The sequence below is a fragment of the Mycteria americana genome (assembly GCF_035582795.1).
Source record: "Mycteria americana isolate JAX WOST 10 ecotype Jacksonville Zoo and Gardens chromosome Z unlocalized genomic scaffold, USCA_MyAme_1.0 Scaffold_30, whole genome shotgun sequence".
Taxonomy (NCBI): domain Eukaryota; kingdom Metazoa; phylum Chordata; class Aves; order Ciconiiformes; family Ciconiidae; genus Mycteria; species Mycteria americana.
Window position 1 is genome coordinate 2,103,356 of NW_027445437.1, and position 17,122 is coordinate 2,120,477.

A 17,122-nucleotide genomic window follows, 5' to 3' on the forward strand; every position below is an offset into this window, starting at 1 on the left:
TAAGAGGTAAGGGTCACAGCTTCAGGAATGTGTCAGTTTTCCGTATTTGCAGATATTTCTTTGCTATCAATGAACAAAAGACTGAAAATAGAAATAAGTTGCTCCAAAGAAAAAGCTTTGTATCTTTGCCTTTTTCTTGTAAGAGGCAGGAGAATGAGCGCGTAAGTGAAATCTTGACAAAGGTAGCTTTAACTTGGGCGGGTGTTCGGCAGCCCACGGTGGCTTATTTCACGCGGGTGCGTGTCCTCTCACAATTTTTCTTGATACGTTATTTCATCAGAAGAAGCCTTTCCGTGGTGTTCAGCGCTCTCGTCAGTAGAAGCGTTCTGAGCACACGGGGCGACCGAGGGAAGCAGCGCGTTGAGAGCCGACTGTCTTGGCTGGGCCGGCAGGGCTTCCTGGGGCAGCTCCCCACCGGCCCCTTGCGCCGGCCCTGCCCTGCCCGGCAGGAACGTCGGCTCCCGGGCTGAGGAGAGGCTTGCGCAGCGGGAAGGAGTCCGGGGAAAGGTGGCCTTAGGCACGGATTTATTTTTCCTTCTATTGGACCGAGTTTTCTCACGTGTGTTGCGTTTGCACTCTGATAGTAGGAACAGCTAATATTTAAGAAAATGTAACTTCAATTACCAGAAGTGTATTTAGCAAAGGTGACTCGTACGCGAAAGACCTGCGTCCAAAATCCACGCCGTCGTCTTGGGGCATGGTGGGTTTTTGGTTTGCTTTTTGTCGCTGCTGCCGCTGTTGTCGCTGTGATGGGGAAGGTGGTTCATTTTCTTAAAACCCGAGGCGGTTATTCCAGCTAAGCCAAACTGTAGCGACAGGAAGAGGCTCTGTGGAGTCACTTAATATGTTTTAGCAATGCAGCGGGAGGAAGCCGTGCGGAGCTCCGGCGGCGCGTGGGGTCAGAGCCGTCCGGCGTCCCGCGCCCACGCGATTGCCGCGCTGGGCTGGCGGAGGAGCCGTCCCTGCTGTGCCAGTGGAGGGAGCTGTGGGTATGGGAATGGCCTCGCTGCCAAGCAATCAAAATACTTTTAATAATGTGAGGTTAGTAACGAGTAACCACAGTTTTCATAAGGCTAGATAAAATAGATTGTTCCCTGTCTTTCCGCATTTTCCTCGTGGTCACTTTCTGTTACTGTTATTTCTTTATAATATTTTTCAGTTCTGTTTTATTGTGAGCTTTCTGGCTTTATAAGCTTCCAGGAGGTGCTGAAATTACTGTAATTATTCTTCTGTGTGTAATCTTAAAAACCAGAAAAGTAGGCAAACCCATAGCATGGCTTCAAGAATCCTGAACAATTAAAGGTAAGGATAAGTGTGTCTCATAGGCACATTTAGTATATAGTTTTCTTAAAGTTTCTTGCCACTTCCTTTTTAGGTCACAAGCAGAGCATTATGTAAATTTATTTACTGTAAGAAAGTAGTACAATTGAAATGAAGAAATATTTTCAATTATTGACAGCCAAGATGAATGTAAGCAGAGTTGCGTTTCCCCCCGTAGCTCTTGTGTGTTCTTTTAGAATATCCCATCTAGCACAGAGAAACGATTACAGTTGCAAAAGTGAAGAGTTTCTGTGGTTGTTGCTGATAAGTTCTGTGTCTGCCACATTTTGGTGTGTGTTCGCTTCCCAAAGGACTGCGAGGATTCTCTTGAGTTTAACTAACTAGATATTTTTTCAGGCCTGAAAGAGGAAAAAGAAGGATGGATGGAAACCCTTACCCCAACCTGCCCAGTTACAAACCTCCCCTTCATTAATAAACAGAAAACTTGTCAAAAGAAATGCGGAGAGAGGGACCTGGCAGGCAGGAGGGAAAAGTGACGATGCTTTTCACGGAGTTCAGTTTGCAAGCTTTCACCTCTAGATAGCGATTTCTGACTGCGTGCGTTCGGTGCTGGGAAATACAAACTGTGACAAAAATCGAGAGGGCTTTGGTTGTCGGTTTTCTTTGTACCCTTAAAAAACCAGGTTGGGATGCAAGGTCTGAGTTCTCTACCCCATTTGATTCAGGGTACATTTGTGGTCTCAAGCAAATTATTTTATTCATTTCAAATATAATATATATGTTTTCAAAATACTGTGTACTTTAACGGGCTTACTGCTGCCGAAAGCCTGATGACCCTCGCTGTGGCGTACCTGGCGCTGTGCGTCGGTATTGGAGCTCAGATGAGGATTCTCTCTCGGCCATCGGAGCGTATGGCAATGGAAATGCAGCTCCTGCAACATCTTTCCTAGGGTTTTTCACTTTAAAGAGTTTTACGCCTGTTAAACATTGTGTCTGAATCTGGGTGATTACATGTAAATGATTGGACGTAATTACAACCCCCCATTTAATTGCGTTGGGCTGTCGTTCACCATGCTGTGGCCGGGTGGCTCTCTGACGGTAGCCATTTGCTGGAGCAGGGCTGGGCACGGTTTTGGTGGACCGGGGCTGCCGGAGGCCGCCCTTCTGCGCTCGGAGCCACCGCGGCAGCACTGTGCGCGCGGACGGTATGGTGGATCGTAATGAATGGGTCTGGCACCCGCTTCTGCGAGGCTTTAATACCTGATACGACGCAGGAGTACCATCAGTATGCGCCTAATAGCAGATATAAAGTATCTGGTAGTAGTCCATCTCTCATAAAACCGCCTTCAGCCTTAATTCAAATCCATTGATTCCTATTCCAGTTAAACCTGGAGAACTTAATTTGTCTTTTAATCCTTTTATTGTAAGCTAGGATAAAATTAATTTTACCCAAGAACTGTGCAAAGCCAATTAACATGATCTTTAGAGTTATTTAGTAAAGTGCTTCAAACTGTTAAATTTATCCTGACCTCGTGGCTGCACTCTCTGACTGCTTTTTAAATGAAGTAATCAATATCTCACAGCCTTTTAAACAATTTAAACTTCTGAAATATTTTACCTATATTTTAAACCCTTAATAAATACGCTGCTTCATGCTATCTGTAAAGCTGTCTCCTCTAAGCAGTTGTGGATGTTTGATTCTCAAAAACTGAGATATTTTGAAATATTTCATACGGTCATTTTGTCTCAAGAAAAGCCAGCTGGGTAAATGCATGGCCACGATAGGTTTCTCTGTTGGTGTGTGGATCTGGAAGTGTGTTATTTTTACAACTAAAATGTAGAACGTTTTTGTCCTTTCACCAGTGTAGCTTCTGTTTTCCACATAGAGCTATTTGAGGTTATTAATTTTCTTACTGTGATAGGGTGATCAACCGTCCTGTCAAGAAAATGGATCTCTGTGTCACCCTTTAGCATGATTAAATGGAGGCACGTCGCTGTGAGAAAATACCAAATTTTCATGAGACAAATGAAACTGTAGAAAGGACTACTTTTATAGACATTATTTCATTTTAAAATCTCCCAAATGGCTGTCAGTTTATTTGTAGGAAATCATTACAATTAATTGTGTGTTTCTGCTAGTAATTTAAAAAAAAAAAAAAAAAAAGGACAAAAATATTTAAGGGGTTTTTTCCCCCCTCTCATCTGGAGGTTTTGGGGAGGGGTGTTGCTGGGGGGAGGGTTGGGATGTTGTTGGTTTGGGGGGGTTGGTTTGGTGGGGGGTTTTTTTTTGGTTGGTTGGTTGTTTTTTTTTTTTTTAGTTTCTTGGGTTTGGGTTTTTATGAGATGGAAAATCCTATGCTGCAGCAGCGAGCAGGTAAAGACTATCATATGGCAGATTGCTAATGAAACACTCTAAGAATATTTCCCACCCTGTTCTGGTTGGAATTTATTGTTTGGTTAACAAAGAGTTATCTCCTCGACATCTGGGTGCTGGAGTCGCGGGGTCAGCAGCAGGAATTAGCTCAGCTGCGAGCCCACGCCGAGCGCGCAGCACCGCGCCGCTGCGGGCCCGGCAGTTTTCTCGCCGGATCCCGTATTAATTGCAGGCTGAAGGTCTCGTCGCGTGCTGGGCGACGGCAGGGCTGGTGTCCGTCCCGGGGACGGCGGAGGCGCGGGTTGAGACGGAGCCGGCGGATGCCCGCTGGCTTGGTATTTGCTGTTAGCAGTTGGAATGTGGAAGTTCTGTTGAGTCGGACCTACGATTTGAAGGACGCTCTGAAATCCGTCCTTCGGGATCTCACGAAGGGTTAACTTCATATCGCTGTAATCAAAGGAAAGGCGGGGCGGGGGGAGGGCGCAGCACCGAGTGCCCCCGCCGTTTAATTTCCTACTGGAAGCAGCACATGTGTTCGCTCTTCCTTTCTTCCTCGCCCGGGAGCCGTGGCCGGCGCGGGCGGCGTGGCCGGGGTCAGCGCCTCGCCTATTGATCAGCATCCCGCGGTCCCCTGCTCCAGCATCTGCTCTGCTGCCTGCTCCCCGCGCCTGCTGCAGCACATTAGAATAGAAATCCATAACCAGAGCTGTGCTCATCCAAGCAGGGGAAGAAACTAAATTAAATGGTATAAAACAATCTTGGATCAGGAGTTTGTGCCAATTCATCTTGATCTAAGATGTCACACCGGGCTCTGTCTGAGCACCTGGGCTAGAGGCGGCCGCGGGGAGCAGGGAGGGAGCCGCCATCAGTCATTCGCCGGCCGGCGGCGATGCCCTTCGGCGGGGTCCCCAGGAAAGGGGGTGTGCCGGGCCCCGGCGCGCACGGCCCCGCGGGAGCGGCCGCGCACCCGCTGGCGGCTCTCGCGCTCCCCGGGCGCTGGGGAGGAGAGGCTGCGGGAAGGCTGACGCGCAAAGGGACTGCGTGCGGGCGTTAGCCAGAAACTGGCGTCTGCGGGTGGCGGGAGCGGGATAAGCCATTGCTAAACAATTAAAAGGGCTGCGTTTTTTGCTTTGTCTGTTGCGGCCCGTTTTCATCCTTCTTTCTCTGGAGGCAGTTACTATTGATTTTTTTCCTTCCTTTTTTTTTCCTCCCCTACCATTGTTAAGCTTTCCGTTGTCTTTCTCTCCCTTTTGGCCGGCACATCGCTGTCACAGCCGCAGCGTGGTTGCCTGAACGAGGATGGTCTTGTAACACAGGTTCTAGAATTTGGTTAGCTTTCTGGTAGGTAACGTTGCGTTTCCTATCGAGCCACGTGCATGTCATTAGCAGAGAGAGACGTAGAGTGCGACTCGCTAATTCACCCTTCATTAATCTGCAAGGCTGCTAAGTCGCATGCAGGGCCAGGTGGTGCCTTCCGACTTCTCGGCAAAGGTTTAACAGCGGCGTGCTGTAAGAAGGATTAAGACTTCATTATTTTTGTAGAATATATGGTAGGGCATTTCCTAGTAGGCAGTGAATTAGTATTGTAGGTAAAAGTGAGCTGTGCTTGTCAGAGTAAATGAATACGGGATTTTCATTCCAGTCAATTTCTTCTAAGATTTTGTTTCTTTGCTCCCAAAAACATAAACTTTATCTGCTTGGTGAAATTAAAAATCCCTGGGCTATATTAGACTAATGACGTAAAATTCAGTTTAGTTTAAAATTCGTAATACAGTGAGGTTTTTTCACTGTTTTTAAGAATGTTTGTTAAAGTACCGTGTACAAAATGTAACTGTACAAAAATACTAGTTTGGTTTAATGGCATATACTGCTAGCTAAAAGTTAGTAAGAATCTGAATGCGATGATGGATCCTAAAACAAAAAGATGCTTTTATATAATACAAAGAAGTTCTCGGAAAAATCCATCTTCTTTAAAAAAAAAAAAAAAAGGCAACTTGTTACGTGAATTTAAAATTAACAAGAAGCAACCCAAAACTCGCCTTTTGCATAAAGTAGACAAACACAGAATTCCACAGATCTCTTATCAACTGAGCAAATAAAACTGAAATTGGACAGTTTCCTGGTGGCTCTTTTTGTCTGTGAGGTCTTGACCATTTCTGAAGGGTAGGTTTCATTGAAGACAGACCTTGCAGGAGGTGGTGTTTAGACTGTTACCGTACGTTGTAGGTTTTGAGAAGGAAAACGGAATCATCTCCAGCAGCCGAAAATCCTGGTAAGGGCAGTAACAGTCCCGAAGACGTGATTTAAGTTAAACGGAAACCTTATTTTCTCTGGGAAACACGATGTTGTTTGGAGGGTTAAAGAACAACCCCATTTTTGATTTTTCTCATATTTCTTACTTTTCATTCTAGGTTGTCTGTCCGGTCTCCCACAAATGAAAAAAATATCTACGTCCTATGAAGAGAGACGGAAGCAAGCCACGGCCATCGTGCTGCTGGGGGTGATCGGGGCAGAATTTGGAGCAGAAATTGAACCTCCAAAACTTCTCACTCGGCCACGCAGTTCCAGTCAAATTCCCGAGGGATTTGGTTTGACTAGCGGTGGATCAAATTATTCCTTGGCAAGGCATACGTGTGAGTAACCCAGGATACTGCGGTCCCTTGCTCTGGTGTTTGGGGCAGGGGGACGGGGAGGAAGGGGTGGTGGTTACATTTCAGTACAAACCAGTTCATTTAAAATATCCTTTCACCGGAAAAGATAGAGTAGAAATTTTGAACTTACGATAAGCAACACCACAAGAGGTTGCCAAGAACTGGGTGCTGATAGAGCGAGCGGAACGGAGCGGCGGAGCTGGTGACTGGGCGTGGGATTTGCAGTGGTGCTGCTGGGAGGGAGGCACCGACCGCGGGGGAGAACCGGTCTGGGGCTTTCTGGCATCAGCCAGCTCTTCTGCTGAAATTCTGACATCCGGTATTCCCCTCCAGTTAAACCCAAATGCTTGCATTTAGGACTGCGTTTATGTAATTTGTTCTTTTTTTTAATCCTGAAAACATTCCTCGGGCTAGTAGAGAGAGAGAGGAGAGCATCAGTGCTCATCCTGCCTCTTGCATTGACTAATCTTCTTTTCCAGCACTTGGTAGGTCTTGCTCTTAGTGGAGTCATTCCCCCTGCAACTGAGCGCTGGCAAGTTGGCTTACTTCACACACAGACGTTTTAGGATGTGGATCAGTAGGCTATAGAAAAACACACTCGGCGATGAGGAGTGTGTGTAGGGGGAAGCGTGCAAGATATCTGATGTAAAAATCAAAGCCAGATGAATCGAATAGAAAATGGAGGAATTCCAGGTGTGCTATGTAAAGATTCCGGTCCCGTATCAAAATTAGTACTGCGGTGTTGATGTAATTATCCTTAGTACGGACAGTAAATGTGACCTTATCTAAGATGGTTACATATCCGTGCATTGACTATTCGATGTTAATGTTGCAAAATCTAATAGAGGCGAATGCAACTACAGCGCCCGGGGTTCATACAATTATTTTGGCCAGGTTCCTGAGCATGCTGGTATTTGTTTGGTTTATGTGGAGTCTGGCAAAAGTCCCCTTTGTCATCTCTGTAAGAGATCTCTGGCACGCTACCGACTCATTGCCAGTATTGCTTGAAAAAACATCCGCTGTCTATAGCTATAAAATAATTCCACAGCAGTGGACTTCTCCTCCTGCTCTAGTTCAGTCTTCACCTGATGCCCGAGTGCCTTTGAGGAAAAGTGAAAAAACCAAATAATTGAAAACCAGTGTATTGTCTCAGCTCAAAGCTATTACGGGGGAGGACTGGTAGTAATGATGAAAGAGGGGGACTGTCCTTCCGTCTGGAGCCCTGGTTCCACGAGCTGTACACGCTTCCCTCCCGAGCGCGCTGTTCAGTGCGTCGAACCTGAAAACGATGTGGAGGAGTGCCGGTAGCCTGGCAGAGCAGTGTTCTGTCCGTTTAGCACAAGAAGTCTCGAAGGCCTTGTCTGCCACGGCATGACTGAGGGCATGCTTTGTATTGGTTTCATTTCTTATGTGTCTGCTTGCTTGTACTGGAGAGTAGTACAAACTGGGTTTTTTCCTAGTCATTTTCTACTCCAACTCATTTTCCTATAAAATATGCAGATAATGAGTTTCATAATGATGATAAATTTTCTATTTTTGTTTTAATGAAGTGCAGGGGAAGTGCTGCCTTTTTATAATACCGTAACAATAATAGGTAAACACAGCTACTGTACTAATAGATTAAGCATATTGTAGACCACTCCCTTCTGTTGAGGCCTGTTGGCATGGGATGGTTTGCGCCCACGCTGGTGAATTCCCTTAGGTTCCAGAAAGCGTGGTGGTGTGCCGCCCGCCCGTGGGGAGCGGCCCGTTGCCGACGCAGCCCTGAGCCCTGCCCAGGAGTTGTGCCGGAGGGCCTTAGCCGGCACACAGCAGCACTGAGCTAGCAGCCATTTCAGCTGCGTTGGAGAAGGTCGTGTTCAGAAGCTCAAGAACATCATGGAGCGCTGCTTAAGTCGCTGGTGTAGGCACAACCTCCGTCTTCCACGCAGCAGATGGTTGAAATTCATCTTCCGTGAAGCGTGGCGCTTCTTCCACTGATTTTTGAAAGGCGAAGGAAAGGCTGGTTGAGAGAGCATGCACACACAGCACGGTGCTCGCGTCTGAACGATGCGCGGTCCTGGTTGTGACACTGTGGAAGCCCGGGGTTGGCCGTGCAGCACTTCACAAACCAAGTCATGTTTCTGAGAAACCTAGGGAAAGGTCTGTCATTTTTTCAACTGACATCTTCATAACTCATTTGTAGCTCCACTGCTTTAGTAAACAGGACTGTGCTGTCAGCCCTTTGCAAGCTGAAATAAAAAGTCTGGCAGTTCTCTGCTTCCTCTTCTTTTACAGTTTCTTGCACATATACAGAACTCTGTTTTAAATACTTGTATTTTTAATTCTTTTTTTTAAACTGGGGTCGTTGGGGGGGTATTTTGTGTCTTTATTTGTTTTCTCGTGTGTTCTGCTTTATTGCCCAGTTTAAGTTTCTAAGCTGTTTGTCTCTTCAAATGGTATCAGGAAATGCAAGGATGGAGAAGACTTTCCCGTGCCTCTGGCTGTCCCAGCCAGCACAAGGGATCTTACGTTGGACAAAACAGGTTTTTCCCTGTCTTGCTGTTACAGCGCAAGGCTGAGTCAGACTTCTCTTTCCAGGCTGATGTTTGGGCACAGAGACAAAGCAAGCTTTGCTTGTCCTTCGGAGTTTCCTGAAATAAGAGGATGCTGACATCTTTATTAGACTCCACGCAGTGCAGAGTGCTCTCTACGTTGTTTGGAAGCTGTTGGTGGTGCAGAGATCAGCTTTGTCTTCTCTAGTCTTCCAGTGGCACGCTCCACGAGCAAAGTTGGCTTCATTTATGCTTCACTTCCAAAAGGCTATCAAGCCTAACGTTGCCTAATCTTCTATGGAAGAGAAGTCAGATCATTTCCATCAGCAGTGCCTTGTCTTTGCCATTCTCACAGTTGTATAGGTCTGATGTCAGCTGGTAATTGGTGGTGGTGCTTTGTCAGAAGCATGGCCGAGACACTTGAACCCGTCTTTGATCCTCACAAGTTCTTTTCTCCAGTATCTTTGTCTATTTGCAAGCTGGTTTTGTTAGCAGAGTTATGAACTCCAGCTTTGAACTCCTATTAATCATAATCTCAGAAACGCCGCACAACTGTCTGGCTGACTGATAGGTTGAAATGCAGTCTTTAACGTAGATGAAGCTTGACATGCTAAAATGCTGAAAACTTAGATTAGGGCCATAAAGTATTATCTGCATTGGATGAAGAGCCAGAGGAAGATCAGAAATAAAGACTAGTTGGAGGAAAAAAAAAACGGGAGGTACTGGGTTATGCTTTTGGTTTATGATGGCATTAGCAGTAAAATTGATCATCTTCATCACATTTTACGTACAGCCCTTCCTATAAGAATTTGGTTAAAGTCGGTATTGCTGTCCTGGCGGCGTGACCTGCCCTGAACCCGCAGTACCATGTCGTGTTTCCGCAGGGGTGAGAGGTTACTATTCTCTCGGGTATTTTGCTCAAGTAGAGGCAGTTGAATTGGAAAATTCAGTCATAACAACAATACTCATTTCTTCAGATCTGGGTGTGTTTGCATGCGTGGAGGAGCATAGGAAGCCCGAGAGGGGAAGTTCAGGCTTTCCTCAGTGGCAGGAGTAATTACCTGAGGGAGGGGAGCGAGGGAGCAGGGAACGCTAATGAGCTTTAGGGGTAATGATTTGCTTTAGTCAGAAAGAGAGTCCTCCTTCCTGACGAGCAAATACGTCTTACAGGTACCCTGACAGGAAATAGTCATTTAAACGGCACTTTTTTTTCCCAAATATGCCATTTTCACAGAACAAGAAAACGCTCTTAAGGGTTTTAGAAGTATTACGTGACTTTTGGATTTGTATTTGGCAGGCCTGAAGTATTTTTAAGCAATATTCTTTGAGGCAGGGAAAATTGGGGAAGTCTTTGGAAATTTCGGCAAGATGAACTCCTCGTCCTCTCAGATTAATTAGCTCGTAATCTTGGCCATGTCCGAGTCCTGACACGCCAGTGCCTCCAACAGCAGGTATGGTACGGTAGCAGGAACAGCTTTGGTTTGAGTCATTTCCACCATATCCGTCTGTGACGCATCTCCCCTAGAGCGGGTTCTTCGGATAGCCGCGGCGTAGAAGGGTGTCAGCCTGATGCCCCAGCCCGACATTTGCTGTTGGAGGTCTGCTCTGGTCCAGATTGTACCCCAGCAAGGTGCCCAAAGGGGGACAGGATCGGCAAAGACTCGCCGAAAACCGAAATATCGCTTGCCAGGAAAGGCTGTTCTCAGGTTGTTTTATCCTTGTATGATCGTACTTGTTGAAAGGCCGTTCTCATCTTTACTCCACAAGTATAATACTGCAGAAGGAATTACTTTGAAAATGGAGCGGTTGTTCAGAAATTCAGTTCTTTGACCGAGAAAAAGCAAAATTCCTCATACGCGCTCAGACTTACGTTTTTTCTTTTTGATGTGTGTCCTATTATGATTTTCAGAGACCATAGTAAAATGCATACAGTTATTTCTTTGTCTTCCAGTGACACAGAAAATATTTTTGGCCTTCAAAACAGATGAAGAGTTGATAAGGCGTAGTCTGGTCTTGCGAAAGCTGGCTGTAGGACGCAAGTGATGGTATGAGCCAGCGACACTTAGATAAAGAAATTACTGGTTTTCCTCCATTTCCAGTTGTCCGTTTGACTTGCTGGCGCTGCAGCACGCGGTACCTGCCGGCCGAAGCCCGCTCTGGGCGGCTGCCCTGTAACCGCTGCGGAAGGAGCACGGCCTCGTCCTCCCCGCTCCCTCCCGGGGGTGCCAGGGTGGGGGAGAGCTGGGAGCTGCCCCAGCGTTCTGCCACCTCTGCGCCAGCGTTTCCAGAAACCGCTTCTGCTGCTTCCTCTCCTCCCCTTCAGCCTACGGTGTGACACCTTTTTAATCGTCGTATTTTGCTACCGTATACTGAAACTCTGTGCTGTGAGTTATCCGGAGTATCGGGAGAGATTGCACATAGCCTAAAGCCACAATATTTTCTATTTCAAAATAAGTTATCAAAATTAATTACTTCTTCATTTACACTGTTAATGCACGCAGAGTTTTTGCTGTATAAATTGTGCACGTTGTGATTTACCGTATTTAAGAAAATAATTGTGAAAAAGCCTTTTGAGAGGGTGGAATTCTCTAGAAGTCCACGCGGTGACCTTGCCTGACATCCCGCATTAATCTCTGTTGACCTTACAAATAGTTCACGAGATATTTAATTATAAAATGCCACCCAAAGAATTTCTCATTACAGATGCACCACATCACACTGAAACTGCAGCTAATGCTGTGTTTATAAAGTTAATGGGCTGATAAATCTGAATGGCTGTTCTGTCCTGAATATGAAAATACTTGATTCTGTTGTTAATGCAGTGTATTTTTCTAAGCATCTGCCATCGATATCGTTATTAATGATAAGCGTTTTGCCCTTTAACTCAGTCGGTGTCATACGCGACAGCACGTTGACGGCATTGAGTTAGTTATTGTTTTTGCAGGCTACGTGTACATACCTCCTTCCAAAGTGAATTTTAGGGTTTCCACGTTGTGTAATCCGTGGCAGTCGCTCCGGTTTTGCTGGTTTCTGGATTAAATAAGCTAACCAGCAGTGAGGTTCTAATGCAAACTCATGAAACCGTTTTTCATTTTTTCATTATGATGTCCCAAACTCATAGCAGCTGACTTTCTTGCCTGTTGGGCAGGAGGGGAAGCAAGTGAAATTTCTGGACAGAAATAGAAATATCCGTGTCTGCATACTTGTGTAGAGTTGTACTGCCTGGTGTTAAGACGCTTTTTCCGTTAGAGAGCCGCGTTTGTAAAACGTTACACCTTTCAGCAGTTACCTTCAGGCTGTTCGGCCACGTCTCGGGAAACCCTCCCTCAAAACAATTAAGTCATTAGCTTAGGATGAAGAAAATACTTATTTTTCAAAGGAAATACAGTTTCAATAACAGGGGAAATTTAGCACATCCCTGTTTGAAGCAGGGATTTGCCGTTAAGTAGCTTTTGCGGTAGGTGCGTGTCCACCTCGTCCCTGTCCGTCCCCTCCCAGGTCTGTCAAACCCGAGGACGAGGCCGGCGCTGGCAAAGCCGGCGGGGTGGCCTGGGCTGGGCTGGGCTGGGCTGGGCAGCGCGGGAGGGTGCGAGGGGATGAGCAGCGTGCGATGAGGATGGCAGGTCAGGCCTCTGGTCCTAGTACGGGGCGGTTGCCCTACGAAATGGGCGAGATATTGCACGTTTTGGTATTTTCCTCAATTTGGGATTTTTGCTTTTTTGTGTTATTTACTGCCTGATATTCAGGCTTCACCGCTCAGTAGTATCTTCTAAAAGTCTCATCGCTTTTCTAAGTGATTCTAAGGCATTTTCTAAAATGCCTTTTCTAAGCAATGTATTTATTTTCACAATATTTATTAATTTCGAAGGCATTTTCTAAAACGCCTTTTCTAAGCAATATGTTTATTTTCACAGTATTTCTATTGCTACTGGAGTTGTGGCCGTGTATGTTAGAGGCTTACCGTTCAAGATGCACTGTGGCTTTGCAATCTGTTTTTACACACACATAGGCTCACAAAAAGTAAGCGAGCACAAAATTACTTGGGGTGTGAAGTCAGGTATTTCACGTGTCTTGTTAAATTGGGGTTTCCAGCGTTGCAGATTTTTGTATGATATCCCAAATGTATTTAATCTGAAAATAGAATTTAACATGGGGTAAACTCGAGACTCCTGGTGAACACAGGACATGTTTGCTCCATCAACTACCTTGTAACCTTTTCTAATGTCTGTTGATCCATTAGTTCTGTATTATGAAAATATTTAAATCGCCACTCCAGGCAAGGAGGAGACAACCCCCGGGAGGAGGAGGTCGCTCCCCGCTAATTGCCCGCGCCTCCTGCAGAGCCGATCGGCTGAGCCAGCAGCGGCGATTAATGCAGCCCAGCGAGCGCTTGGGATCCTCGCGTACAGAAGCAATAAATCAGTTGAGCACCTGAACAGCAGCCTTTCAGAGCAAATTAGGCAAACTGGCTCAGTAACTTAATTTAAGCAAAAACAAAACCACAACAGCGTGATTAAAGCAAATAACTGATTTTGTTGTTCACAACGAGCCTGCTCGCGGTGCATGCCATTTTGTTGGCCGTATTTTTATATCAGTTATGCAGAAAGCTACTCAGATTTGCATGGATCCTGTGACATTATTCTCCTTATTTGGGCCTGTACATTTCAGTCAGCGTGCTGTGAAATTCAGTGTACTAGTAAGTCTAAAGTGTGCTTTTTTTTCCTGAGTTGGTGTGATTAGATCGATGTCTCAAGCAGAATTTTGTCCCTGAAGGGAAAGAAAAAAAAAAAAAAGGAAAAATGGTGGTTTATGAAAATCTGTATCTTAGCCTTAGAGATAATATTTAGAAAAAATAGTCAATCTGCGTGGCAGAAAACGGTCAATTGTTGTGGCAGATATTATGCCCTAATTTAAATCTGTTTTTTTAGCTTTAGCAACAAAATCAAATCTTAAAAATCAAATTCACCTTTTTCCCCAAATCCTATAGGAGCTGTGTGATTTGAATTAGATATTTTTAATCGGAGATTTCCTTTTTGCATATTTAACATCCTGGCTATTGTAATGGGTTGTATCTCAGCGAACTGAAATCTCTCTCCTTTGTGTTGGACTGTGAGGAAGGCTCAGCACCAACCAAGTCCCTGTCAGTTAGGTTTTCCACCGGTCCGTACACCTCCGTAAGCAAAGGCTCAGCTTTGTGACTGATACCTCATTTGGGGGTAATAAAAATTCACGATATTGCATTTTTTCCTCCAACTTCAGCTCTCTGGAGTCCTGCAGGCTGCTCGGGCGAGCCTCGGGTTGTTCCCCAGGAGGGTGCCAGACCTGCCGAGGAGGGTCTTGGTGACGGCTGGCCATAGCCACGTTTGTGTCCACAGACCCTTGTCTGCTTTCTGTTCCCAAATGGTCGAGCACAGGTTCTCGTATGAAATACTGGACAAAATGTGGACGCTTCCACCAGAGAACGCATTTTTGTCCTGCACAAAAAACGAAACCAGCCTGTTTTTTCCAGGCTGCTTGTGGGGCGGCAGCCCCACGGGACCCAGCGTGCTGGTGGACGCAAGCAGACAGAGCAAAGCTTCCTTAGCTGGGGTGGGGAGAGGCTAAACCCACCGAAGGAGGCTTGGGAAGGTGCCTGAGGGAGAGCTGAGCCTGCGTGGGGCTGTGGGAGCCGCTCTGCCCGCACGAGCGATGGTCGGCACCGGGGTGCACCGGAGAGGAGGCACAGGCTTGTTTGAAGAGCACTGAGGCTGTACATCGAAAGAGTTCAAGCTCAGCCTCCAGCACTGCTCCTCCGTGCGCAGCACCCTGTCGCAGGCTGCAGTTTCATGGTAATCCCCGAGCTCACCCCATTAAGCATGCAGAGGGGGCCCGTCCCGGGGCAAGCCGGTGCCGCGAAGCGTGCCTTGTCTGCGGGGGAGCGCGCAGGGAGGGGAGCCGCTTGCATGTCCCGCGATACCTGGAGCACGAAGCGCGTGCTTGCTCGGTGCCGAGGCCCTGGCTGCCCCACGGGCCCCGTGCCAAGCTCCGTGGGTTGATCCCCGTCTCTCGTGCTCTTCCCTCGGCAGGACTCGGGTCCGCTTTGCCAGCAGCTGAGCATTTGCAGGAGCAGCTGGTCTTGGGGGAGGCTGGCTTAAGATAAAATCTTTGGTGTAGTACAAAATATCCCCAAAAAACTGCTCTGCAAATGTGTCAGGTATGAGTGGGGTTTTTTAAAACTTAAAGGGACAATATTGTTCCCATTTTACAGATAAGGAACAGAAGTTTTTCTTGTAGAAGTATGCAAGGGTAACTCAGATACCTATTTGAACGAAGAGTATCCCAGGAGATATACACATTAGTCATTTCCTAAGAAAAGAAAACGTGTATGATTTTGCTGCTGGTCTGAGCATGCCATCCCCTCGTACCCTTTGGAAACACCGCTGATGCCAGCAGACTCAGAGATTTTCGTTTTCTGCAGTTCTTGTGAAAATGGGTGGTTGGACAGGTGTAGGGATGGAGTGGTGCAGAGAGCGCAGCCCGGTGGCTGTTGGCCATCTGGAGATATATATATATAAAATATATGGTGTTTTATGGCAAGAGGCAGTCAAAGTGAGATTCTCTCTTTTTGCTCCAGACATGAGAGCTCCCTTCTGATGTCCCAGAACCCCTTCCCCACTCCAGTCGCGTCTCACTTCAGCCCCTTATTCTCCGAAACGTGCCTTCCACGCCCCTGCGCCTCGCGTTGCACGGGGGACCTGAGAGATCAGCCCTTGGGGCTTAGGTCCAGTCCCACAATGGTGCCGTTCCCCTTGCTCTTCCCAGCCCCTCCTTGAGCCAGGGCGAGATATGCGAGAGTGTAACGTTGCCGAGAACCTCACGGCACGTGTGAGGTGTGTAATTCCTCGTTTAAGCTCTTATGACTTCAGGCTTACAGCCGCGTGTTTTAATGTCCTGAGGGAAATGTATGTACAGGAAGCGGCTGTAGTTCAGGAGGAGAATACCTGCCCGAGTAAATGTAATATCAGGCTAGCGGGATGTACCGTGATTAATTGGAGTGGTTTTTATTTCCCCACGTTTGCGAGCGTATATGCATCTGCGCTCCTTAGAAGCAGCATTTTTGTAAAGGTGGCAGTGTAGCGGCAAGCATTTCTCGGCACCGCGCAGCTCTGCCGGGGGTGCTCAGCGTGCCACCCCGAGGCGGGAGCGGGTGGTTCCCGCTGCGTCGGCCGGGCTCGCCTCTCCTCCCCGTCTCCCCGAGGGACCGTCTTCATCAACAGTCCTTGCCTATGAGTGTCTGAATATTTAAAAGCAGTTTCTGTAATATCAATTTTAGCATTTAGGTGGGAAATTCCGAAAAATATGTGTTCATTTTTTTGTTTATACAGCTATTTTGCTTGGGTTTTCTTAAGAAGTTTATTGTCAAAGAAACAGAACTGATGCTGCCAGTACTATGCATGTCTGAAGGAAGGTGCAGCTTCAGCGCCAGCAACAGGTAACAAAGAGAACCGAAAGCAGGGACACTTACCTGTTTGCAGTGCTAGATAATTTTTACATTTTGCAGCCGTGGCTCGTAATTGCAATAGATGTTTTCTGGCCGCAGAGCGTTGTGAATCGGGCGTACTATCTGCGAGTCATTCTTTCCTTCCTGACGGGGGTGGTGAAAGGTCCTCTCTGTTGGAATCTGATTACAATTTCCATTTTGCACAAGTAGCCAGCCGGTTGGGAGGCTGAGGAAATGCGCTCAGTGCCACCGCTGGCCCCACAAGCAGTAGCCGTCTGTAGTAAGACAGATCATGCGCAAAGTCGAGGTTATCGTTCCATATGGGTCACGCGTGCGTTCTAGCTGCGATAGCTGTGCTCAAGGGAAACGAGGAATTCTTTCCCGGAAAAAAGTCTCAAAAAACTGTAGTTTTATTTTGCTGTGTTTTATATGGCTGATACCTGCTCTTAAATGAATGTTACGTTTCGAGATGGTGTTTGACACGGCAGGTAAGTTGTATTTGAATGTTACAGAGGGCTTAAACAACCAGCAAACAATAGTGTGTTTGAGGATTCAGTGACGTTATCTACGTGCAATGTTACCAACTTAAAATGTGTAGTCTTCATATGTCAAGTGGGAAAACCAAAGCTGCATATGCTTTTTGCTGTTCGGTGTCTGTATCTAAGACAATAGTGCCCAAACGTTGTCAGTCAAGAGTTTGCATGTTTAAAAAGAACACTCCAGAATAACTTTGTTATGAACTGCTGCTTCATAAGCTGTGACAAGTCAATAATTCAGCCTGTGCTTGCCTTTGTAATGAGTG

At 46.6% G+C, this 17,122-nt stretch overlaps 2 protein-coding genes across 10 annotated transcripts in view; both read left to right on the plus strand.

Annotated features, from left to right (window-relative positions):
- WDR7 (WD repeat domain 7) overlaps positions 1-17,122 on the plus strand; it is a 144,260-nt gene that overhangs the window by 70,009 nt on the left and 57,129 nt on the right. For all 9 annotated transcript variants that reach the window (XR_012773568.1, XR_012773567.1, XM_075489070.1 and 6 more), the window contains one exon: positions 6,067-6,288. Coding sequence is in view for 7 of the 9 variants with exons in the window: in XM_075489070.1 (XP_075345185.1) it covers positions 6,067-6,288 (222 nt within the window). In the remaining 2 variants the exon portion in view is untranslated. The remainder of the gene's footprint in view (positions 1-6,066; positions 6,289-17,122) is intronic.
- The window catches only part of NEDD4L (NEDD4 like E3 ubiquitin protein ligase), a 564,086-nt gene that overhangs the window by 25,403 nt on the left and 521,561 nt on the right, over positions 1-17,122 (plus strand). The window lies entirely within an intron of this gene.